At 58.6% G+C, this 25057-nt stretch overlaps 1 protein-coding gene across 4 annotated transcripts in view; it reads right to left on the bottom strand.

Annotated features, from left to right (window-relative positions):
* Positions 1-210: 210 nt before the first annotated feature.
* The window catches only part of TUB (TUB bipartite transcription factor), an 81022-nt gene continuing 56175 nt past the window's right edge, over positions 211-25057 (bottom strand). Inside the window, exons 1-12 of one of the 4 annotated variants that reach the window (XM_034666516.1) lie at positions 24909-25045; positions 13938-13989; positions 13301-13463; positions 11610-11753; positions 10240-10407; positions 9131-9252; positions 8499-8696; positions 8096-8208; positions 7114-7231; positions 5461-5559; positions 5067-5238; positions 211-4613 (exon numbers count right to left, since the gene is read on the bottom strand). In XM_034666516.1, coding sequence (XP_034522407.1) covers positions 4480-4613; positions 5067-5238; positions 5461-5559; positions 7114-7231; positions 8096-8208; positions 8499-8696; positions 9131-9252; positions 10240-10407; positions 11610-11753; positions 13301-13463; positions 13938-13989; positions 24909-24946 — 1521 coding nt within the window. In that variant the 5' untranslated portion in view covers positions 24947-25045 and the 3' untranslated portion in view covers positions 211-4479. Of the gene's footprint in view, positions 4614-5066; positions 5239-5460; positions 5560-7113; positions 7232-8095; positions 8209-8498; positions 8697-9130; positions 9253-10239; positions 10408-11609; positions 11754-13300; positions 13464-13937; positions 13990-24908; positions 25046-25057 lie in introns of those variants that run through there. The other 3 variants (XM_019796338.2, XM_034666518.1, XM_034666517.1) reach the window with 3 other exon arrangements.

Here is a 25057-nt window from a genome sequence, read left to right as displayed (position 1 = left end):
GACGGAACTGATGTAGGAAAACATTTGTAGGTAAGAAATGTTTTCTCCCCTTTTATAGGAAAAAAAAAGTGCACAGCAGTTGAAACAGTTCAAGTTTAATGTGTTGCTGTACGGTCTGTACTTAGACGCACACTGAGCTCTACAACACATACTGTCAGCACGGGGACACCAGCTTTGTCATTGCACATACCACTAAATAAATACAGTTGCTCAAGAATACCAAAGAGTTTATTCAAAAAGTCACTTAATAAAAGCACAGTTTTGCAAGTTTGTCTAAAACTCCAGATAATTTGGAACAAAAATAAAATGACCACTCCAGAACAGGAAAAGACAATCTTGTGCAAATGGACATACACATTCTAGGCGTTAGGAAAACTGGCTAAATGGATGCTCCCAGCAAGAGAAGTGCCGCCCATCCTGACCAAGTCCCCTCTGAAACGCTGCAGGATTCAGGAGGCCAGAGGCAGGCTTCCCTTTCTAAGCTACTCGAAATTACGCTCTGGGGAACTCTGGCTCTTGGCCTCATCTGCAGCTCTGCCTGGACCTTGATGGGGGAAGGGAGAGGGGCAGTCGAACAGAAGAGAGGGACGGGTGTGACATGTTTCTGAGGAAAGAAAAAAGGCACAGTGATGAACCAGAAAAGGTAGTGATGAAAGCAAGGATCCAGTTTTCATTCACCCTGATTCTTACTGACAGCTTTGACAGCCCAGCCTCCTCAGTGTGCGGATGAGAAAACCACCTAGGAGAATCACGTGCTTCGCTCCGAATCACACAGCTAAGTGCAGCAGTGCTCTCTAGAAGACCGACGTGCCTCTCACCTTGGTCAGGAAACTAATCTATGCCCACACTTCTGCTGTGCCTCGCCCCCCAGATCCTGAGACGACAAGATTGCAAACTGGAGGTACAGAACGACAGGGAACCAGTACGAACCCGAGCCCGAGCCCTGGCCTGTTCCTGGGGGCCGCTGCCGTTCGACGCTGGGCCCCACGACACAGCAGACCCTTCGGGCTCTCTGGAAAAGTGTGCTCTGAGGGCCACCTGGTATCCTGAGGTCACATGTAGAGCCCAGCTGGGGCAGAGAGTGCTGGCGAGGGGAAGGCCAGGGCTGCTGCGGTGCGGGGACACCAGGGACTCCGGCTGGGAGTTTGTGCTTGCAGAACAGAGCCACGGCCAGCCCGGCGGCTCCCCTCCCCGCAGACCCCGCTGGGAGGAAAGCACGTCCTTATTAGGCTTGAAATCATTACTGCTGCTTGTTAAATTTAGAATTTCCTCTAAACGTAAACTTCCTCAGAGGTAAATACTCTATTTCCAGACCAAAGACGAGCTTCTGCTTCTGTAATTTTGTTGCCCTTTTGGTCACTGAAGGACACAGACTCCAAATTTTCACACTCGCTGGCTTCTAGCACCTGTCTGCAGCATGTGTCTGGACCTTACCTGCTCCTTCTGAACTAGTGTCGTGATTTTTAAGGCACATTCACTAGAATATGTTCATCATCCAAAAGCCTGCATGTCACATATCAATTTCTTCAGGTAATGCAAAATGGAACTGAAAAACTAAAATTTCTTAGATGGTATCCTCCTAATCTTTCTCCCAAGAAAGACCTGGTACTTTCCCAGGTTTACTTTCTGACCAAAGAGCATGAAATGAACGAACAAAATCCACAGGTGATCATAATATCCTTATTCCTTTCCTACTCATCTTTAGACATGATCATAGTAAGAAACCTCAGTTGGTGATTTGCAGATTGCCCTTTTCCCCAAATACACACAGACAGACACGCAGACAGACACAGAGCACCTTGGAGCCAGAAGGAAAGAGAAGCTAGAATTGGAGAAGAGTGGGGAAGTGAACATCCTGCTCGACGGAAGAGCTGCTTGGGGGAAGAGGGTGTGGCCCCAGAAGCAGTGACAGGAGCTGCCTGAGGTCCCAGCTGCCCACCACCCTTAGGGCTTGCTCATTCCATCATCCAGTTCCCAGCCCACTCAAGGCCCATCTGGGTAGAGGGTATGAAGGACAAGCGCTCTTACCCCGGGAGATCCTAAGCCCAGGTGGTCTCCAGGGGCCTTGGCAGCATTTTGAGTCTTTGGGCCCATGGCTAGGAGGCCAGTGGTCAGGGAAACCAGCATCACCAGGAATGGGGTCTTGAGAACAGACCTTGTGAAGCTGGGTCTCGAGCAGCTGACTCAACTGCTCTTGTCACTCAGTGCCCAACAGAGTTTGGCCGCTGAGCTCCCTTCCCCCACGTTCAGGCTGGGAAGCTGAAGCCATGTTCCTGACCACCACCACCCCCCCCCATAGTCAATGGAATGGAGGCTACGAGAGTTTGCCCTTGTGCTTCTGCCTTTTCCACACGGCTTCCCTCCCTCCCTCTAGGCTCTCGAACCAGCCCATTCTACTTAAGAATCCAAGACCCAGAGAAACAGCTTAAACTAGACTTCAGACATCTAGCTTCCAGCATCCCAAATGTCAGCAGGTCTCCTCCCGGTCACAAGGGTAAGAAAGAGCCCAACTAGGACTGGAAAAGTGGACTGGCCCCAGTATAAAAAAGTCTAGTGCCCTCAGAACGACCCCAAGAGTGGTCCAGAAACTGGACCCGTGGAGGGGCCTCGCACGGAGCCCCGCCAGAACGGCTGCACCTTGCTCTGAGCGCTCCACGTAGGAAATCTGAGCTTCTAAGGAAACGAGGACACACTCCTACTTCCACTTGGGTCAAAACAACTCCCCTCACTACGGAGCCTCAATCAAATGATTCAAGTAGGACTTACTTAAAACAAAAATTTCTATGCAGCCTTTCTAAGCACATCTACTCTGAAGGGAGGAACAACCCCTGCTTACTTCCCACTGATTTCGGACCTCCATCTGGGCCAGTAGCCTCTGCCAGGGTCCGGCAAGGGCTTAGCGTTCCCAAGTGTTCCGGGTCGGGGTGCCATCTGAGGAGGGTGGAGATCAGGCCCAGCCCGGGAACACACACGCCTCAGCCACCACACCCAAACCGAGGAAGGCGCAAGGGCCTCGGCAGGGCCTGCCCTCGGGGAGAAGCCAGACGCAGGGCGGTCCTGCTCGGACTGATGTTCAAAAAGCCAGCTTTCAGCAGGGAACCGCCCAATTGCCCGCTGAAACGGTTTCAATTTCATACATCAAGTCCAACATCTCTACGTCTCTGTAATCGGGCAAAAGAGTGCGGGCGTGCGGACCGGGGTCCCAGGAAGGCCAGAGAACCAGAGCAGTTTCTCAGGGGACGGTAGGGACGAAGAAATCGAAGGAGTGGAAGTTCTGAACTCTGCCACCGAGCAGCTAGTTGACCGGTGCAAGTCCATCTTCTAAATGGGATTCACCTAACGTGACACATTGTCCTAGTTCATCTCTAAGGCTCCTGCCACCTGTCCTCTCTCGTGGTTCTGATATACTCCCTGCCCCATTCCCATCCCAGAAGAACCACATGCGTGAAGTCCTCAGCAGCCATGACCTAGGCTGAGCACAAGGGGTGCGAGACACAGGCCAGGGCCCCTGGAGCTAGACTTTCTTCCTGGACCACGCCCTGGCTTAGGGCTGGCGCGCTGCTGGCCGCGGTCCCAGGCATGCCTACCTGGCTGCACGCTGAGGCTGCGGCCCCCGGCCCTGTCCACGTTTCCCGGGCACTGTGCAGGAGCTGCTCAGCAGAAAGCTCCTCGGGCTGACGGGCCTCCCAACATAGCCCCGGTCCAGGGAACCTGGTCCGTGAACCTCCTGCAAGCTGAGCCTGGGTCCTGCAGGCCCCGGCCTCTAAGACCTCTGGCCGCCTGCTGCCTCTGTGCAGAGAAAACCTAGAGAAATCAAATGAACGGGAACCCTAGGCCACCAACCAATTCCCACAGCCGTAGCCAGGCCCCCGCAGTCCTAACAAGGTGTTGCCACTCACCTTTCCCAAACCCCCATAACTTCTCCTAGCCTGGCCGAAGCCTTCCGAAGTCAGAGGACTTTCTGGAGTTAGCAAAGGGCCTGGAAGCCGATCCTAGCCCTTTTGTGTAAAACCGATGTACCCACCACACACATACACACCCATACTATGCCCTGCACTGTTGGGGAACGGTTGTCACCTGACTCCTAGACTGAGTGGATGGCTGGACCGCAGCAGCCCTGCACTGTGCTTCTTCTCCCCCCACGTTTCTTCCTACCTTCCCAGCTGAAGAGGCCGCCCAGCGTGGCAAACACGATTGCAGCAGGATATGAACTCAAGAGCGGGGGTGTGCGTACGGACCTTGGGGCACAGGAAGAGTTCATGCTGGCCCCTTCACACACACACCTCTCCCACCTAGTCCTCTGTCTCAGCGGTGGAGGCAGGGGAGCCAGGTCCGAGCCGGCTGGGCCAGGGAGCCGCTGAGAGCTGAAGGTTCGTCTGGCAGGAGGCCTATGTACAGAGAGAGGGTAAGCAGGGCTGTCTCTGCAGGCAGACGACTCCGCTCCAGGCTGGGCAACCCCGAAGGGCACAAGGAGGCCCTCTACTCGCAGGCCAGCTTGCTGTCGAAGCTGGACAGGGCGATGGCAAAGGCCTGCAGCGCGCACAGTGGGTAGTTGTAATCCATGGTGAACACGTCCTCCGCCACGCGGCCAAACTGCATCACGATGTAGTCCGCTGGAGCCGGGCGCGCACGCAGCACAGCGCAGTGACAGTGCAGAGGAGGACAGACAGACAGACGAGTCACAGTGGGCAGAGAATGTGAGAAGCACAGATGCCCAAAGGAGGGAAGACAATGAGGAGCAGTGGTGGAAAGGAGGAGCAGATGACAGAGGAGAATGAGAGGCACACAAATACCGAGGGACAGAGAAGAAGAGAAGAGGTCCGTTCAGAGGGCGTTCCCGCACCGGAGACTCCGCTGAGCGCACTGAATCTAGGGGTACGGCTCCGAAGAAGGCTCTTCCACGGGCCTCCCAGTCACAGGGTCAGAGAATTTCTGACCTCGGATCAAAGCCATATAACCCACATCCTTGAGCTCTGGCCTATGAAGGCAGGGCTGGGTGAGCTGAACCCTGAGCTAAAGGCCCGGGTGTCATGGGGACAATCAAGAGGAAGGGCAGAAACACTCACGGTCGTTGCCATGGATGATCTGGAAGTTCTTTACAGAGGCCTGTGTGACGCGCCCATGGAAGTTGAGTACGTAGGACTGCGTGTCGTCGTTCCAGACAGGGGTCTTGTTTTGCAGCTCGATGATACTCTCCGTGTTCTTATTCTGCCAGCGTGCCAGCAGCGTCTCATGCTCCTGGGAAGGCAGCCTGGCCTGAGTCGGGCCCGGCCCCAGGCCTTGGCCACAGGACCGCCCTAAAAAGGGATCAGCCCTGGGGGCGGAGTCCTTCCATCTCCCTAGACCTCCACCTAGAGCCCTGGCTTCTTACGCTGCGTCTCCGACAGACACCCAGCAGCTCAGTTCTGCTCCTGGAAGTGCATGCACCCGCTGGGATGACGGGGGCGCACAGAGACTCACGTTTCGTGGCCGGATGGAGACTCTCTCGTGAACCATGTTCATGCCTGGGACAATCACACTCATCTTCCGAGGCCCCTTGAAGCCTAAGACGTTTGTCTCCTGGGGGGGAAAGAGAGGACTCAACACCGGCCGTCTGAGGACTCTACGTACCTAAGGGAGAGACTGGGAAGAAGGGACTAGAGCTGACGAGCTCGTTTGCACCGTCTCCACCTGAGCGGCTGACAGGCATCTCTACACTTCACCCGTCCAGAACTGAGCTCCCGAGTCTGCACTCTGCCCAAACTGGCGCCTCCCCATCGCCTTCCTCGCTTAACAACTCAGTTCTTCCATTTACTCAGGCAACCTACTTCAAGTCATTCTTAACTCCTTTTTCTCACACCCACTTCTAATCCATCAGCGGATGACGTCACCCCTACCTGCAAATTCTGTCTGGAACTCAACCACTTTTTTACCAGCACCGCCTCTCCCCGAGGTCACAGTACTAGCCTTTATCTGGATTCCTGGTTTCTGACCTTGCCCTGCCCCCATCCGTTCACACGGCGAGTGGTCCCGTTGTCACATCCTTTGCCTCCACTGTTCACACAGATTAAAAGCTGAAGGTCTTACCTTGACTGCGAGGCCTCACGTGGTATGGCACCACTACCTTCCTCTCCCCACCACCTGCTCTCCTCTGCACTCGCTCTGCCCTCTCACTATTCCCCACACACGCCCATCACTCAGGACATTAGTTAGCACTGGCTGTTTTCCACTACACCTGCGTGGCTGGCTCTCCCTTCCTTCCGGCCTTTACCCACGTGCTACCTCCAGGAGGCCCTCCCTGCCATCCGTACTAAAAGCTTACACACACGTGAGCATTTCCTTGCTTTATTGTTTCTTAGTCACATTTGTTTTGCTTATAAGTACGTTTTACAGCTCGTCTCCCCCACTAGGGGTTTAAGTCCCATAAAGGTATAAATTTACGTCTCTTGTTCACTACTGTATCCTCAGTGCCTCGAACAGTATTAATATTAGCTGGGGCGCAATGAGCATTTTCAGAGATTCAGCCTACCTCCCCAAAGGTGACCAGCAGGTGGCACCCCAGGCTCATACAGAACAGCTATGGCTTTCCCAATTGGCCTCCAAGACTACCCAGGCCCAAATCAGTAACAATCCCTCGTTTTAAAATAAGGTAGAAAAATTCCCTGTATTTACATTCCAGTGTGGTCACTTATGCGTGTGACATTGGCAAGTGACCCAACCTCTGAGCTTTAGTTTCCTCATCTATACAGTAGAGGAAATAGGACTGAGCTCTTAGGTCGTGCGTTCCGTGAGATGACCATGCAAAGGGCCTTGTAGCCCACGGGGGGCCCAGGTACCGGAGGGAGGGGTGGAGAGAGGCACCGACAAGAACTCGGGCCTCCTGCCGCCTCCTTTCCTGGAGATTCCCAGGCTGGGCAGCACAGAGCTCAGCCCGCTTCCCAGAGCCCCCCGGGCAGATGGCTATCTGTGGTCTGAGCTCTGAGGACAGGCAGGGGCCACTCCGACAGAGGGCAGCCCAACTCCATACGGTCCTGTCTACTCACAAAGATAGATGGGACAGCCCACAGACTGGGCGGTAAGTCCGCAGTGTCATGTCTAACTTGGAGACCAGAGACCCAGGAATGCACGACTCACGTAGCACACAGCGGCCAGCTCCTGACGCAGGGCTCCGCTTTCCAAAGTAGAGGATGATGCCTTCTGAGGGTTGACTCCGTTGTCATAAACGGTGAACTTAGTGCCCATGAGGTTGGACCTGAAGAACAGGCGATCAACAGAGGATCATGCACCCTCTGCCTTAGGGCAGGGACAGCTCGGGCCGTCCAGCAAGGAGCCTACAGAGCACTCTGGGCTCGGCCAGGGCCAGACCTGGGAGCACACTGCACACTGAATCCCCATCTCTGAAGCTCCTTCTTGGGGAGAAGGCCTGGACTTGCTCTGAATAGAATCAAAGGGCATCTTAGTTCAGCGAGGGAAATTCCAGGAGGTAAGTCAGAGTTCCACAGGCTTCCCTGGAGGAACAGGAGTGCGCCCCTCACGGGAGGCGAACAAGCGGATGGCATCTGGCGAGGCTGCAGAAGGCACTCAACATCCCACGGAGAGTGGCTGAGACGACCTCCTCTCTCCCGGGCAGCCTGCGCGTGCTGGTCCAGCCCCATCTCCAGCATTAGCTCCTCACCTCGGAGCTTGATCTGTGCTCCCCACATCAGGCACTCTGTTCCCCCGCAACCACTCCCCGAGACCTAGCTCAGAGCCTTCCCCCGACGGCGCGGGCTCACTCCCAGCCTGCCCTCTGGCACTGACCACGGGGCCAAGGCAGGTCTTCCATGGTGGCCTACATCTTCAGCGACTTGCTGAGGTTTGATCTGTCCCTCTTGGTGGGCCTACGCCCCGCCTACCCGGGACCAGCTCAGGGTCTGGTATGTGAGCTCCATCTCCGAGTCTGGCTCTAGGCTGGCACAGACCCGGGCCTATGGTTGGAGCTGACAGACAGAGAAGATTCTATGAGAGGATCTGACCCCTGACCTAGATCGCCCTCAGGGACAAGACATGCCCTCTCCAGAGTCTGGCCCTGCCCCTCCCTCCCACCCCCACCTGCTTCCTAGGGGAGTGTTAGTACCGCAGTTTCCCGACGTAGCTGTCCCCTCCTCGAGATAAGTCTGTTGGGTCCACAGAGATGAGGTAATTGGAGGTTTTGCTCTTCTTTCTCTTCCTTCCCGCCAAGAGGAACACCTTGTGGAAGGGAGCAAGGTCACGTGCCAGGGCCAGCCTCTGGTCACACACAATCACAGGTGCCACACACACACACAACTCCCTCTGGCTTCAGCTCCTGAACATGTGTACATGCACTCCAGCGCACACACGCACAGGCAAAAACAGAGGTACGCACTGACCAGGCACGGAGGCTTCTGTCCCTTCGGGGAGCTGAAAGGTCAGTGCTGGACCTGAGGCTTCCGGTCACATGCCAGCCCACAGGACCTCAAGCCTGCCTCGCTGACACTGCAGGTTCGGGCCCACCTCACCTTCTTCCCGTCCTCGCGGTCCAGGTGCAAGAAGTAGGTGGGGTACATCCCCCGGTCCATGCCCTTCTTGTCCCGTGTGATGCGGCACTTGATGGTGATACCTTGGGGGGCCGGCCGCAGCGCAAACTCCTCAAGATCCTGGACCTCGACATCTGCCGAGGGCTCTGGGGCTGTCGGGCTGGGGGCCGAGGCTGCCTCCTAAAGGGGAGAGTGGGAGCCCGAGCGCCAGGGACCCTGAGTGGCTGCACCTGGCAGTCCGGGACCCAAAGCTGCCCCCCGATGTGCTGGTGGCGGTGGGAACCGGGACAGGGTCCTTGGGATGTGGGCCCAGCCATCCTGGTCCTGGGGTCAGCAGCTAGTTCCTCGGCCCTTCCCCCACCTCGGCCGTCCCCAGGGTGGGGAGATGGAGGCTGTGGCAGGCCCCCCACTGCTGGCCTAGCTGAAGAGCAGAGGAGGCAGGAGAGGACAGAAGAGCCCCAGCCAGAAGAGCTCCTGCTCGGTTTCTAGGCCCAGTCCCAGGACAGCCACCTCTCCATTTCTTCACACCCATTCCCCCCCAACCTGGATGACCAGACCTCCGCGGGCTGCCGTCCGTCCGTCCCCCCCCTTCCCCGGGCAGGAAGGCACCTCACCCGGACGGACTTCCTGCTGGTAGCGGAGCTGGGGCGGGTGTTGCTGTTGAGCTGAGAGGAGCTGGAGCTATTTTCGTCCTCGTCCTCCTCTTCCTCCTCAAAGCTCATGCTGCTAGAGAGCCCTGGGCCGGGCAGAGGAACGGGAAGGGAGGAGTGGTCACATACACACGCCCGGATACGCGCTCAGAAGCACCGAGTCACCTGTACACACAGAGTCGTGTACACACACGCGTCCACACACACACACAGCCAAATATACGCAAGGACACATTCTCTTGAGTGTCTGCATGAGCTGGGGCTGGTCACCATCCTTAGGGTGTAACCCCCCCCACCCAGCTTCAGCTCAGTCCTCCCATGAGACCCGATCTCCAGCAGTCAGTGCCCATCTCCTGCGCAGCGAGGCCTGAGTGGAGTTGACCCTGTGCTGGGAGCCTTGGTGTCTACTGGAGGCCTCAGCTGTCACAGGCCTGGAATCTGCTAGGGGAGAGGCCAGCTCCCTCCTCCCCCAGCCTGATGCGCATGGCCCACGGACTCCTCTCCCAGCTGCCTGTGGCCGTCTGTCTACACATTTCTTCCCACCTGTAATGCTGTCCCCAGCCTCCTGCCTCAATGGCCCTTTCTCCAGGAGCCAGCCCTGATCTCATTTCTTGGAACGTGTGGCGCTGCCGGGCTTCCTTCTGCTCCCCTGTGCCGGGGACTCCTGGGGCGGGGTTCCTGGTGGGGAAGCTCTCTGGGCAGCAGGTTTTCTGGGAGGATCTGCCCTGCCTCTTGGCATTCTGGCCCCACTCCCTGAGCTAAGCAGATGTAGGGGAAACATTTTCAAAAGGACCTTTTTCAAAGGAACCAAAGGGCAAGGAAAGCTATCTCCAAACCTGGGCCTCCCTGGGGACCGGAGATGGAGGTGGGGAGAGAGGACTGGGCTGTGGACTGCTTGCTTTCCCTAGTTGACATTTATTTCCCTGAACCTGGCCTGATCAGGGGCCCCTACACCCAAGTTTCTCGTTGGTCTTGCACTGTGCCCCCTACCAGGGCCATGTTCCCCAAGAAGGGTGCATCTGAGAACCTGGGACTGAGCTTTGGGGGTGTCACTGAACCCCCACAGGGCTCACCCTTCCTCTGCATCGTGGCACGGAGGTCCTGCCCACTGGGCTGTGCGCCCCCGCCGGCTGCCGTCTCCCCCGCGTCCTGAGCGTGGTCTGACTGGCCCACAGTCAGGATCTGCACCGGGTCTTGGGCCTCAGACTTGTCTTCTGCCAGTGCTGCCGGCCCGCTGGTGCCTGCAGGCCACGGAGATTCCTGAGTCCCATTGGGCTGGGGGGGGGGGAGCCTGCATTCTCTGACGTCCTTGAAGTGGGTGAGGGATGAGTGGGGGGAACCCTCTGCAAACCTGATTCTTAAAAAACACTAATGACTGCTGCCAGTGTCTTAATGATCAACAAACTACAAAGGGACATGGGCTTCGTTTCTTCTGCAGTTCCCCCAAATTAGTTGCCGAGGGTTGGTTTGAAATGCCTCCCATCCCTAGACAGAAGACAGCCATCTACAAAACCAACTGCACAGTGAAAAAGACAAGATGGAGAACAAGGATCGATCATGACCATGGCCAAGGCCACCACTTACCCCCAGACATGGCCAACTCCCAGTTATCAGTGCTGACCTTCTCGCACACACACAATACACACACGCACCCATAACTCACAGACAGCATTCGAAACACATGGGGCCCCTTGAAAAAGACGGAGGTCGGCATACACTCCCTTCCCACATGGAAGATCTCCCATCCCACGTCACCCTGCCCCAGGTGCCCGAGTAACAGAAGGCCTGGCCCACACAGGTGGCAGTCACCCTGCCCCCCCAACGCTGCAGTCGGCTCCACAAGCCTGTGAACCCTGACACACCACTGTCCAACCATGTCCCAGACGCCTGGGAATCACTGCCCACACACACAGGTTGGGGACACAGGGTGTCTCGCCAGCAGAGACAGGACTCGTGGCAGGAGCCACCACAATGGTCCTTGATCTCTGGGGATCTTTTCTAGAGAGAGAGGAACAGAGAGAACAGACTGGTCTGTGGACCCAGAGGGTAGAGTCAGGACTAGAGCAGAAAGTCGAGAAAGCCCTCATGACAACTGTGAGTACCGCACAAGGATGGGGCAGGCGGCCCGGGGCAGGACAGAGATGGAGGGTGCTCAAGCCAGGTGCGGGGCGGTGTGGGGGGACCGCCTGGGCTGGACACAGGCGAGGTGCGCTTCACTTCCTGGCAGTGTGGGGAGCTGGCCCACGCCCACAGGCCAGCCCAGGAACCCCATGAGCTAGAGGAAGCCTGTGAGCCAGCGGGGTGGGGGCCTGAGTGCCCTTCTGTGCCTTCCCAGAGGCCTCCCACCCTGCCCCTTACCTCCAAGTCTGGAGGAGAAGCCTCCCCCCCAACCCTCCAGTGGGAGCCAGGCCTCCTGAGGAGGGCTGTCGGGGAGGAAGCCAACCTTTGTGCTTCCCCTTCTTCTCCTTCCTAGAGGCCCCGCCCTGGCCCCCCGCCGCAGCTGCCGCCTTGGTTCTCTTGGCTGAGGCTGGTGCTGTTGGGCGGGCAGCTCCCAGCTGCGCACTGGAGAGTGAGTCGGCCTCTTGAACTGCTCAGGAGAGAGTCGGAGACAGAGAGAGAGAGAGAGAAACATGGGCCCTAGGTGAGACCAGAGCTCTAAGCGGAGCTCACTTCTCAGCACATTTCCTGGGGCCCCACCACCACGCAAGCCCTACCAGGGCCTCTGTACCGCGCTTCTCTACAAGACAAAGGGGCCGGGGCAGGCCGAGCTGGAAGGAGGGGTGCCCCAGCCCAGGGTCATGAAGTCCACAGGAAGCACTGCAGTCAAAGCTCTGGGCCAGCAACTGTGTGCGCCTGGGCAGGGAGAGCATCTGGAAGAATGTGGGTCACTCAAGGTGCTGAGGACGGAAAAGGCTGCATTTCCTAGAAGAGCCCAGAACTCGCAGGGCAAGCACTCCAGGGAGCCTGCATGGGCCCACATGGGACAAGCCCACGGGAGCCTGGCAGGCCGGAGTACCCCGAGCAGGAGAGACACTCCGGCTACAAGGAGCTGCACGCACCCACGGAGGGATCTCACGAGGCTCAGAGCTGGGGGGCCTCCACAGTCTGCACACACCAGAACCCCAACCTGCTCAAGGTCTGAGTGACTTCCCATTGCTCATAACATGAAGACCAACCTTCTCCTGCAAGGCTGGCCCCTCCAGCCCCCTTCCGCTTGGCCTTGGCCTTCATGGCACACCCCCTCATCTCCCAGGCACCCCAAGTCCCAGCCCCACCAGGCCCTTTCAGTGCCTTGTGCACAGCGTCCTCCCTCCTGCCACAGGGGCTTTGCTCTAGTTGTCCCACTGTCTGCACTGTCCTCACTGTGGACGCTGGCCCCCTGACCCCCAACTAAACTCCCACTCAACCGGCAGTCACCTCCTTGGGGAAGCCTTCCCTAGCCCTCGTCTGGGCGCAGTCTCTCCCCCGTTCACTCACAGAGCCTGGTTTCTCTCCACGAAGCACACCTGTGACTACGTGCTTAACTCTCTCTCCCTTCCTAGACCTCCAGGTCCGGGAACAAACAGCACACCTGTTTTGTGCTTCCCCGGGACCCTCGGCCTCGAATCCAGAGCCTGACACAAAGTAAGCCCTCAATCAATATTTAAGAAACGAACATACAACATAAACGTGCACAGTCAGTGAAAAGCTGTTGTCTGCTGGGAGAAACAGTTCTCACTGATGTCAAACTCCCCTCTCGCGGGCTGGAAATGAGCCCCGTGTACTTAACACCAGGAGCCAGCAGAGGGCAAAGCAGGAGGCAGCTAACGCTGCAATTTGCAAAGCCCCAAGACACAGAACGTTCCTCAACTTTACGAGGGCAGAAAACAGGCCCAGAGAGGGTAAGTGACTTGCTCCCGGTCACGAGAGAGCAGGCGCCCTAGGGTGGCGTGACCAGAAACGATCTTCCGACTGGGGTGGAGCCGCTCTCTGCAGGCCGGGCCCGCCCTGGGCACACAGTCGGCGCTCAGGACGCAGCTGCCAGCACGACTGCGACTGCCCGGCAGCCTCCGGACGCCCAGGCACAGGCCGGCCAGCCTCCCTCCACCGGGGCCTCAGCCCCCGACGCCCCTGACGCCGCCCTCGCGGCCCTACCTTGGTAGCCGGCGCTGCCGCTGCTGCTGACGTAGGACTCCACCAGGGGCGCCTGCTCCTCCGACTGCCGGGCCCGCCGACTCCGCGGCCGCCCGTCCGCGTTCGCCTGCACCATCAGGGGCTCCTGACGCTTCTTCTTCTGCTTCTGCTCCAGCAGGGCCCGCTGCGGACGCACCGGACAGGCTCAGGAGTCGGCGGGCCCCGAGAGCGCGGCCCGGCGCGTCCACCCGGAGGGCAGGCTCCCCACTGGGCCCAGAGAGAAGGCCCCGATGGCTCGAGCTCGGGTCTCGAGGTTGCCAGGGGGTCCACAGCCCGCTCCGGGCCAAGGCATCGTGCCCCTGGCCCTTTGAGACCCAGGGTCCAGGAAAAGGAGACACAAGTCAGCCCAGGTAGCCGCCCCGGCAGGACCGCAGCACGGATGACCAGTGCTCCAACTGTGGGCACCAGCTGCCTGCCCGGCAAGAGCCCCGGGCTCTGGGGCGGCGCTCATGCTGAGCTGGTCAAGAGAGGGCTCGCCTCTCTTCCGTGAGAGCCTCGTCCCCACCAGCCAGGTCCCCCCAGGAAGGGAGACAATTCTCCCTCTCCATGCAGGCTGGTAAGTGCTGACTGCCCGTCCACCCGGCCCGGCCCCGCTCACCTGCCGGTCCAGCTTCTGCTGCCTCAGGTTGCTGCCCTCATCATCTAAGACACTGCAGAGGGAGACAGGGCACTCAGGGCCGGCCCGCCGGCCGCCAGGATGGAGCCCACAGCCCAGCGCCCACCCACCCCACACATCTGGGTTCTTTAAACCCCTCCTGTCATGACTCGGGGAACACAGGAGTGAGGAAGGGTGGAGCTACTATCTGGAAACTGACTCCAGACGAAAAGCTGGGAGCTGTAATTCTGCCACTTTAGGAGCTTTCTCCTGCTGGGGTCCTTGCTGACCAAGGAATTCCTAGTCAGCCTGGCCCCAGTAAGTACAGGAGGAGACTTTCCCTCTGGGCCCATGAGCAGGGACATGCCTGAGATCCAGGGAAATCTGTCCAGAGGCATCAGGTGCAAGCCGGGCCCAAGGCTGGGCTCCAGGTCCCTCTCGTACCTCACCAGCTCCTCCCGTCTTTCTGTCCTTCCTAGAGGAGGCTCGATCCTTTAGGCAGACTCTTTCCTCTTCTATTCAAACTCCTGGCTCTCCGAGAGGTGGCAGACCAGAGGTGCTAACACCGCCCACCCCACTTCCCCTCTTAAAGAAGGCTGAGGGTCCCCCTCATAAAAGATCAACCGGTCCCTGAGGGCAGGGCTGGGGCTGGGGGGATGTCTGCAGGCCGACAGCGCACCAGTGCACAGCCCAGCAACCAGCCAGCATGGCGCATGGGGCACCATGGCATCAAATCCTTGAGTCCCTAAGGTCTTGAAACGGGCAGTGTCATCTCACATAGACTGGACCTGCTTCCCAGGAAGACAAGCATAATTAGGGAGCTCTAACCACTTAGCATTCCTTCTAGTCCAAGATACATCCATAAGACGTAGCCGCAAATTCTATAAAAGCCAAGGTTAGGGGGTAGGGCCGGAGGCTGAGGATCGGAGCCCTGGAAGCCCAGACTACCCTGGCCCAGTGACGCTGGAGCCCGCCCAGCACCAGACCTCGAGCGGGGGCCGCCCAGGCGTACCTGCGTGCATCAGCTTTGCACGTGAAGCTCTGCGTGTATGTCGTGCGTGTGCACGCTCCAGGACATGTCCGAATACAGGAGCGCGTCCACACGTGTGAGCACACAGCTGTAGATGCACGCCCACGAACACCTGCGTAAGAGGCCAGTGTGCTTGTGTGCAGGTGAGCACGGTGCGTGTGGAAAAGGGAGTCACCCCGGAGACGAGCTGCAGCCAGTGCCGCCGCCGCCTGACGACAGGAGCGCTTTTTAGCTGAACAGTCACCCACCTGCGCTCTCCCCTCGGCCCACCCAAACTACCTGTGTGTCCGTGTGCTGGGGGGGCCAGCCGAGCATGGCAGGAAGTCCGTGGACTCCACAGCCCACGGGACACCTCTAGCTCTACCCACCCACCTCCCTGGCCACAGCCCAGGACAGCTGCCTGTTTTGAACTGGCAGCGGTCCTCCTCACTTGAAGGCCTGTCCTGACAGCATGGGCTGCTCTGCACTGAAGACAAGCCCCAACTGTGACCTGAGTCTGTTCACAGCCTTATTCTCCAAAAGCCTTGGCTGCCAGAGCACAAGAGAAAACACTACTAAACAGACATGCTTCCAAGTCAAGGCCTCAGTCCACCTCAAATCGCCCACAGCGGCACGTGGGACTCCCTGAGGGCACTGCCAGGACCAGACGACAGCGACCGGGCTCCTGAAACTTCAAGCTGGCTGGGACAGGGCCCCTCGGAGGAAGCAGGCCCCACAGGCTGGAGTTCTGAGGGAAGGATGCATTTATTGGGGTGAGCAAGATGCCTGGGGTCTCTCCACCTTACGTCGGGCCTCACTGAGGAGCACTGAGGCAAAGCGTCTGCTCCCGCAGACTTCAAAGGCTCGGTCCACAATCACCACCATCCACTGGGCTCTGCCGCACGAGCAACGAGATCCCTTTAAAACTGCAGGACAGGGCTAGAAACGGCCCTCCGGACACCAGCTGAAATGCAGCTGTGCTCTGCTTGCCGAGCTCTGTGCCTGGGTCCACATGGGGCAGCCTGTCATCTCAGTCATTCGCTAGCGGCCAGGCCCAGGAGCCCAAGTCACCTCCACGAGACTGGCGGCTCTGCTTCCTGCTGGCAGGAGGCAGCTGCATGGCTCCCTGGGATGACGTGAGTCCCTTGCCCTTTCGCAGGGCAGGGCCAGGGGCAGCCAGGTCATCCCCGTGCTGAGCTTGGTGAGACGCCCTCCAAGGTGCTGACGCAAACATCTAGGGTCGTTCAGAAAAGGGGACATCCGCCTGCCTGCGAGTTAAGCTGACATGAGCAAAGCCACCTCCAGAACCGCCGGGTCACAGCGGCAGCTAGACGGACAAAGGCGGCCCCAGCCACGGTGGCCTTGCCGCCCAGGGCCTCTAGTGTCCCTCTCCATGCCGGGGAGGGGGGCACATTCCTAGCCCAGGCAGCTGTCTCACTGCCATGGACTCGCCACAGGTCACGCCCGGGCAAGGAGGCTGCTTTCCTCTTCCTCCGGCCCAGCCCCATTCCCTGATGGGGAGCACCAGCCAGGTGTCAGTCAACAGGTGGCACGCACTTCACCACGGGCCCTCACAGAAAGATGGATGAACAAGGGGTAAGCTTCTGAAGAGATTCCAGAACCACACAGAGCCTGGAAGTGCCTGGAGAGCCGCCCCCACGTCCCTCACCACCAGGCACACTGGAGCAGCGGGGGCCGGCGTGTGCAGGACCCCCAGGAGGCCCGCCATCCACGCACCTCCGCGGCGGCTCCAAGAGTGGGCGACGGCGCGTCCGGCAAAGCAGCTTCCTGCTTCGGCCCTGTTTCTAGGAAAGCCGCAAAGGTCCGAGGCTGACCACGGTCCCTGGCAGGGACGGCCCCCCGGTGGGGACAAGCCCGGACTGCCTGACAGCACAGCGCTGTGTCTGAGGCGCACATCTGTCCCTGACGGCTGACAAATCCCTGCAAGTCCCCGTGGCTGCGGAAAAGCCCGGCAACAAGGGTGGTCTCCAGGGAGTGGAAGGAAACCCCTCTCCCCTCCTGGGCAGGCCCTGGCCCCCCACCCCCTCCGGGCAGCCCTGCCCCTCAGCTCCCACCAGGGTGCCTTCCTTCCTTTCTCACGACACTCCCCGGCCTGCCTCTACCCAACGGGCACTGTTCTAGGCAGCACTAAATGATAACCACAGAGGAGACAGTAATGGCTTTTTAACAACTCGGGCTCCAATTACGGAATCACTGCCAAGCCCAGGCTGCCAGCTGCGGCCCCGCCAGGAGACTCGCACTGGAGACAGGGCAACTGATGGATGGGTCCTCCCGCTGACCCTGGCGGCTCCTTCATCATGGTCGCCTCCTGCTGGGGACTGGACCAGGGACATCCAGGAACACACCGGCCACTGGCTCCTGAGGGTCGGGAAAACCCGGTCTGCAGTGTCCACCAATCCACGCACTCTGCCCAGGGACAACGAGGTGGCCCCTTCGGCTCCCAGGGAGACAGCCCCTCCATATGCTCTGGCTTCCCCCGAACTGCCCAACAGAGATCTGGAGAGAAAACCATGCCTGATTACAAGCGAGAGCAGGGGCACTTCTCCCACGGGATGGAAAAGCCAGCCGTGGACAACACATTTAGGAAGCCGGGTTCCCGCCTCTCTTTAGACTCCACCCTGCATGCTCCGCTAACCCACCAGTGCTGACCAGAGGCCTGGGGGCCAGGCTACCTAGGCACAGGCCCGTGCTCCACGCCCAGTTCACCCTCCCCTTTTATGTCCTCATTCCTTCCACTGGGTCACAGAGGAAGCTGCCCCCGTTGGACCAGGGGAATCAGAGGAGGAAAGGCTACCCAGGGGGCCAGGCTGCAAGCCCTGTAGCTGTGCCAGACTGCCCCACCCCCATCCCAGCACGCCCAGATCCGCCCCTAGTGGTTGCCTGGAACATCAGGGAAACGGTACGGGTGGGAACAGAGGCAGTCCCAGAAGGGAGAAGCCCATGGGGCTCACCAGAGTCCCCGCCTCCCAGGATGGGCCCTCTCCATTCCTGCCTCGGGCTCCCAAACTTAGCCGGTCATTAAAACTGCTATGCGCACTGGGCCCTGACTCGGTGATTCAGAACCGCTGGGGAAGCTACCCCAGAATCAATCCCTCACCTCATTTTCTCTTTTAAAGCAAGAAACATAGGTGATTTTGATGCTCAGTCATGCAAATGGGGACCATGAGCCACAGCTGGTGATCTCTAAAGAACAAAAAAGAAATTGGAGAGTTGCTGGAAGTACCTAAATGCAGCCTTCTGCTCAGATGGGGGAAGAAATCATAGTCTGTAAATGGGTCAGTCTTACACAGCCCCAGGTAAGATCATGGGGCGGGTTCACTGAAGAGCCAGAAGACCCAATGATCAGCAGGAGTGAGTCCAGTCCACCAGCAAGTCAGGGCACATGCCCCCAGACCGATCCGGGACCACGGGAGGGCAGCACAGCCAGGCTGCCACATGGAACCGCAGGGACCGGTGACGGTCACTCGTGGGCGGGAGAAAGCAGTGTTTGGCTGGAGGAGGGTGGAGACCAACCTGAGGGCATCCACACGGTCCCTGCGCCCGGAGTCCTCTCTATCACCCGTTTCCTGCTCCTCCCACCCTCAGCAGCAGCGGGGAGCAGAGATGCTGTGCCTCCTCCCAGCCGCCATGGCATCCAGGGCCCCCCCAGGCTTCCCACACAGGCAGAGCCCAGGGAGCCTGGTCTTGCTCGGGCTCCCACTCCCCAGAAAGCGCAGTCTGGAAGTGGTGGGAGGACCCTCACAAGAGCCAAGAGGAGGGAAAATCCAGAGGCATGCCCAGGCTCACCCCAAGAAGAGCTTTCTAATGGTCACAGCCACGCGACAGAAGGGAGCATTCGCACAAAGGACCCGAGAGCCCGTAAGGGCCCTTGCGGCTCGACGGGCACGCTTCTCCGGCAGTGTTCCTCTCCCTGAGGGGAGGCTGCTACACGCCTCGGGTGTGCGGAGAACCCGGGTGTGCGGCCACGAAAGCCAGAAAGTCCAAAAAGCTATCTGGAGATGCCTCTTTGATTCAAAGTACAGCTCCTCTTGTCTATGCTGGGCACGCCGGGCGCACAGCCCAGGACCAGATGGGGTCCCTGCTCTCCAGGAGCTCGGGGCCGGGTGGGGGAGACAGGCAGAGAGAGCACTGGGGACAGGGCCCACCCTCGCTCCCTCACTCTTAATGCTCCACCTGCAACTCATAAAAGGCTGTGAAGCCAGGGAGGAGGGGCCTTTAATACGCAAGAACACAGATGAAGACAAAATGGCAGAAGTGAAAATTATTAGTACTAATAGAAAAAATCAAAAGACAGGGGCGCCTGGGTGGCACAGCGGTTGGGCGTCTGCCTTCAGCTCAGGGCGTGATCCTGGCGTTCTGGGATCGAGCCCCGCATCAGGCTCCTCCGCTGTGGGCCTGCTTCTTCTTCTCCCACTCCCCCTGCTTGTGTTCCCCCTCTCGCTGGCTGTCTCTACCTCTGTCAAATAAATAAATAAAATCTTTAAAAAAAAAAAATCAAAAGACAAAACATGATTCCAGTTGTTCAACTTTATAAACTAAATGGCTCCCTTCTGAGTCAGAATGTGAGATTAATCCATGATCATTATAAACTGAGCCACAATTACCCTTAAGAAGATTATCGCCAACTGGCAGTTGCTTCAAAGAAAATGAGCCAGGCCGAGGGAACGCAGGTGCAGCCATCACAGAGGGAGTAAAACCCCCACCAGGAGAGCTAACAAGAANCAACGAGGTGGCCCCTTCGGCTCCCAGGGAGACAGCCCCTCCATATGCTCTGGCTTCCCCCGAACTGCCCAACAGAGATCTGGAGAGAAAACCATGCCTGATTACAAGCGAGAGCAGGGGCACTTCTCCCACGGGATGGAAAAGCCAGCCGTGGACAACACATTTAGGAAGCCGGGTTCCCGCCTCTCTTTAGACTCCACCCTGCATGCTCCGCTAACCCACCAGTGCTGACCAGAGGCCTGGGGGCCAGGCTACCTAGGCACAGGCCCGTGCTCCACGCCCAGTTCACCCTCCCCTTTTATGTCCTCATTCCTTCCACTGGGTCACAGAGGAAGCTGCCCCCGTTGGACCAGGGGAATCAGAGGAGGAAAGGCTACCCAGGGGGCCAGGCTGCAAGCCCTGTAGCTGTGCCAGACTGCCCCACCCCCATCCCAGCACGCCCAGATCCGCCCCTAGTGGTTGCCTGGAACATCAGGGAAACAGTACGGGTGGGAACAGAGGCAGTCCCAGAAGGGAGAAGCCCATGGGGCTCACCAGAGTCCCCGCCTCCCAGGATGGGCCCTCTCCATTCCTGCCTCGGGCTCCCAAACTTAGCCGGTCATTAAAACTGCTATGCGCACTGGGCCCTGACTCGGTGATTCAGAACCGCTGGGGAAGCTACCCCAGAATCAATCCCTCACCTCATTTTCTCTTTTAAAGCAAGAAACATAGGTGATTTTGATGCTCAGTCATGCAAATGGGGACCATGAGCCACAGCTGGTGATCTCTAAAGAACAAAAAAGAAATTGGAGAGTTGCTGGAAGTACCTAAATGCAGCCTTCTGCTCAGATGGGGGAAGAAATCATAGTCTGTAAATGGGTCAGTCTTACACAGCCCCAGGTAAGATCATGGGGCGGGTTCACTGAAGAGCCAGAAGACCCAATGATCAGCAGGAGTGAGTCCAGTCCACCAGCAAGTCAGGGCACATGCCCCCAGACCGATCCGGGACCACGGGAGGGCAGCACAGCCAGGCTGCCACATGGAACCGCAGGGACCGGTGACGGTCACTCGTGGGCGGGAGAAAGCAGTGTTTGGTGTGCCCCTCCCAGGAGACAGGTTCGTACAACAGTAAGTCAAGCCCTGATCAGAGGGGGATTCCAGCACCCTGCTTCCCTTGCTTAGCGTGTCTATTGATGACCTGAAGACAAGGCAGGCCTCTCGGCAGACTTACAAGTGACACAAAGCCGAAGCAATACTAAACTGTTCATTAAGACAGCGTGACTTCAGAAGACACTGGACAGCTCGCAGAGTCTGACCGATGGAACCCTGACAGGAGAGGGTCATGCCTTACATGTGAGTCCCCACACAGCCAGAATGGGGGACACAGGGCTTGACATCGCCCTGATGAGACTTTGGGGTTCTGTTGACAGAGGCCTCAAGGTGAGGAGTCAGGTAGCTGAAGCTGTCCCCCACGACGGGGGGACTCAGGGTCAACAACGGGAGCAGGGTCTCCAGCAAGGAAGTGACAGCCTCCCTCTGCTGGGTGTAGGACAGGCCAGGAAGCTGCAGGTGGCCCCACACCTGGGGGCTGGAGGAGGGTGGAGACCAACCTGAGGGCATCCACACGGTCCCTGCGCCCGGAGTCCTCTCTATCACCCGTTTCCTGCTCCTCCCACCCTCAGCAGCAGCGGGGAGCAGAGATGCTGTGCCTCCTCCCAGCCGCCATGGCATCCAGGGCCCCCCCAGGCTTCCCACACAGGCAGAGCCCAGGGAGCCTGGTCTTGCTCGGGCTCCCACTCCCCAGAAAGCGCAGTCTGGAAGTGGTGGGAGGACCCTCACAAGAGCCAAGAGGAGGGAAAATCCAGAGGCATGCCCAGGCTCACCCCAAGAAGAGCTTTCTAATGGTCACAGCCACGCGACAGAAGGGAGCATTCGCACAAAGGACCCGAGAGCCCGTAAGGGCCCTTGCGGCTCGACGGGCACGCTTCTCCGGCAGTGTTCCTCTCCCTGAGGGGAGGCTGCTACACGCCTCGGGTGTGCGGAGAACCCGGGTGTGCGGCCACGAAAGCCAGAAAGTCCAAAAAGCTACCTGGAGATGCCTCTTTGATTCAAAGTACAGCTCCTCTTGTCTATGCTGGGCACGCCGGGCGCACAGCCCAGGACCAGATGGGGTCCCTGCTCTCCAGGAGCTCGGGGCCGGGTGGGGGAGACAGGCAGAGAGAGCACTGGGGACAGGGCCCGCCCTCGCTCCCTCACTCTTAATGCTCCACCTGCAACTCATAAAAGGCTGTGAAGCCAGGGAGGAGGGGCCTTTAATACGCAAGAACACAGATGAAGACAAAATGGCAGAAGTGAAAATTATTAGTACTAATAGAAAAAATCAAAAGACAGGGGCGCCTGGGTGGCACAGCGGTTGGGCGTCTGCCTTCAGCTCAGGGCGTGATCCTGGCGTTCTGGGATCGAGCCCCGCATCAGGCTCCTCCGCTGTGGGCCTGCTTCTTCTTCTCCCACTCCCCCTGCTTGTGTTCCCCCTCTCGCTGGCTGTCTCTACCTCTGTCAAATAAATAAATAAAATCTTTAAAAAAAAAAAATCAAAAGACAAAACATGATTCCAGTTGTTCAACTTTATAAACTAAATGGCTCCCTTCTGAGTCAGAATGTGAGATTAATCCATGATCATTATAAACTGAGCCACAATTACCCTTAAGAAGATTATCGCCAACTGGCAGTTGCTTCAAAGAAAATGAGCCAGGCCGAGGGAACGCAGGTGCAGCCATCACAGAGGGAGTAAAACCCCCACCAGGAGAGCTAACAAGAAATCGACCGACCTCTCTCCCCCACACCAAAGGACGCATTCCAGTTCCGACATGCTGTGACACTGGGGAAACCTCATACCGAAGCTCACGCTCGTGTGCTCATCCCCCTCGGCGGCGGCCTTGCCTGTCTTCTGCCCCAGTTTTCTGCGATCACGCAGGCATGTGGCTTTAACTGCAATCAGCAGCCCAGTTAATGCGAGAGGCAATTTGCATCTCCTCTTCTCAGCCCAGGTCTCCCCGTTCTAGAAGTCTACACCCAAAGTCCAGTGTTTTCCCAGGCTCAGGGCATGCTCAGAAAGACCCCAGGAAGGCAGGAGAGATTCTGGCAACTTCTGACTATAGCCTGCCCCCAGCTCGAGACCCACCCTCCCTGCCACAGAGCCAGACGGCAGGGGTTACAGAGCAATGGGACCGCAAGCAGGGAGGGCCACGAGAGTGCCAAGCTGCTCCTCAGGGACAGGCTTCCAGGGTGACAGGATTCTGTGCTCCAGATGGCGTGTGCGGGCCCAAGAAAGGAACGGCTTTCTCTAAGACTCGTGCACTTACTCGACACATTCTTCTGGTCCTTGGCTCCTGGGAGAGGCTTCCTTCAACCTCGATCTGGGCTGGGCCCCCATCTGCCAGATCCTAAACACGCCTTTGTATCTACGGCCACAAGTCCTGTCCCTTCCTGCCCTCCTAAGTTTGTGCCCACCACCCTGCCATGTGCCTCCCCGTACTCGTACTTCCACAGCATTAGAGGCCACTCAGCCCGCAGGAGCGACCCAGGCACCTCTGCCGGGTGGCTGGAAAAGGTTAATGGTATTCCATGGGGCTGCACGGTCTTCTAGGAGGTCCTCAGCACAGACGTGTCAAGCCAGGATGCTCCAGAAACTACCTGTGGCCCTAGCCTGGGTGCCCGGTGCAGGGCAGCAGCTCTGGAGTCAGCAAAGCCCCAGTCTCCAGCTGGGATTATCTCCCTGATCTGTGGGAGACGCTGAGGTGTGACTGAATTATGTCTGCAGGAAACCCTATGGGTGACTCATGTGTGTGCACGTGTCTATGTTGGTGGGAGGGGCACCCACAAATTCTAACTTGGGGAGCCCTAAAGCCCCCCCAAACAGCTTAGAGACAACAGTTCTCGAGAGCAACCCTGGATCCCCCGGTCAGTGACAGGTGCTTGTTTGCTGAAGGACCTGCTTTTAACAAGCCTCAGGCTGTTTCAGCCAGTTTCCATTTTGGAAGCTGTCTGGACAGACTCCTAGAAGAGCTGTCAGAAGTATTTTGTCGGTGACGAGAATCAGGTCCCTTCCCAAGAGCTGGCCGTGTTACAGGGCAGGTCCTGAGGGTCTGCTCCTCCCACCCGCAGGCATGAGCACCCAGGCGGGCAATAACATAGTGGCCCTCGGCAGTCCAGCACCCATCTTACACACATGCCTCTCTGGGAGGCCTAGAGACAGCCCCGTAGCCCATGGCAACCAGGAGCCAATAGGTGGCCAAGGATCTGGCGCTGCCATGACGATGAGCTCTATTCCAGGGGTAATGGAGAGAATGAAGAGTGGATGGGGGAAAGGCCTGCACCTGTGTGAGAACCACCCAACACCCCTCCCCCACCCCAACCACCAGGTAACTGGCAAAGCCCATCTATCCCTGGGACAGACCACAGAGTCTGGCGACACTGGGCAGCCGTGCTTTCGTGAGCGCTCTTATGAAAGTAAAGGCAATCTACGTATTGTGAGTCGGTGGGTGTCCAGGTATAGACCTGTGCGCAAGTGGATTTCCGAGTCTCTGATAGATACGAGTAGCACCTGTGAGCGGGTAGCAGGTGTCAGGCATTGTCCAAATACAGGATGTGTATGGGCACAGAGTAGGAGTACACCTGTGCGAGACCAAGACTCAGCGTGTGTGGAGACGTACAGGGTGCATGTGTGTATGAGCGGCCTGTGCGCTTGGTTCACAATAACTGTCTCCAGGAATTCATGCTCTGCGTGTGTGAACAGACCAGCAGGAGCGTCTCTGGCCCGATGCACCCACGGGGGGTGCATGCCTGTTACGGCTGTCTGTCCACAGCTCTACCGGCGAGTGACCCGGTGTGCTGGGCCTAGGAGGGGGCTCAGAGNGCCTAGGAGGGGGCTCAGAGCAGTGCGCTCCCTCCCCGGGCGGCCACATGGCGCTGCCCGACCCAGCACGGCCCACACAGGCCCAGAGCACCGGCCCCTTCCAGCAACCCCGGCGGACGAGAGATGGAGCAGGGCCGGCCAATTCAGTCCGCCTGGGGCCCAAAGTTGGGGTAGGAAGGCCCCGCGCCCGCAGTGTGGGATGGGACGGGTACAGGGGCCCCGCGCCCCGGGTCGGAGTGCTGGGCGCCGCTCGCCCTGAGCGCTGCAGGGTAGGGGGCCGAGCCCGCGCCCCCGAGCTGAAGGGGAGGTGGGACCGGCGCCCGCGTACCTGTAGGGAATCCAGTCGGAATGCGGCTTGGAAGTCATGTCTCCCGGGGGCGGGGCGGCGGCTGCGGCTCTGGAAGCCGGGGCCCGCGGGGGACGGCGCGGGGGCCCTGCTCAGCTCCCGGGCCGCCCCGGGCCGCATCGTCCCGGGCC

This window comes from Ailuropoda melanoleuca, chromosome 8, assembly GCF_002007445.2.
Source record: "Ailuropoda melanoleuca isolate Jingjing chromosome 8, ASM200744v2, whole genome shotgun sequence".
NCBI lineage: Eukaryota > Metazoa > Chordata > Mammalia > Carnivora > Ursidae > Ailuropoda > Ailuropoda melanoleuca.
Note: the sequence above shows the minus strand (reverse complement) of the source record. Positions and strands in the feature narration are given on the sequence as shown.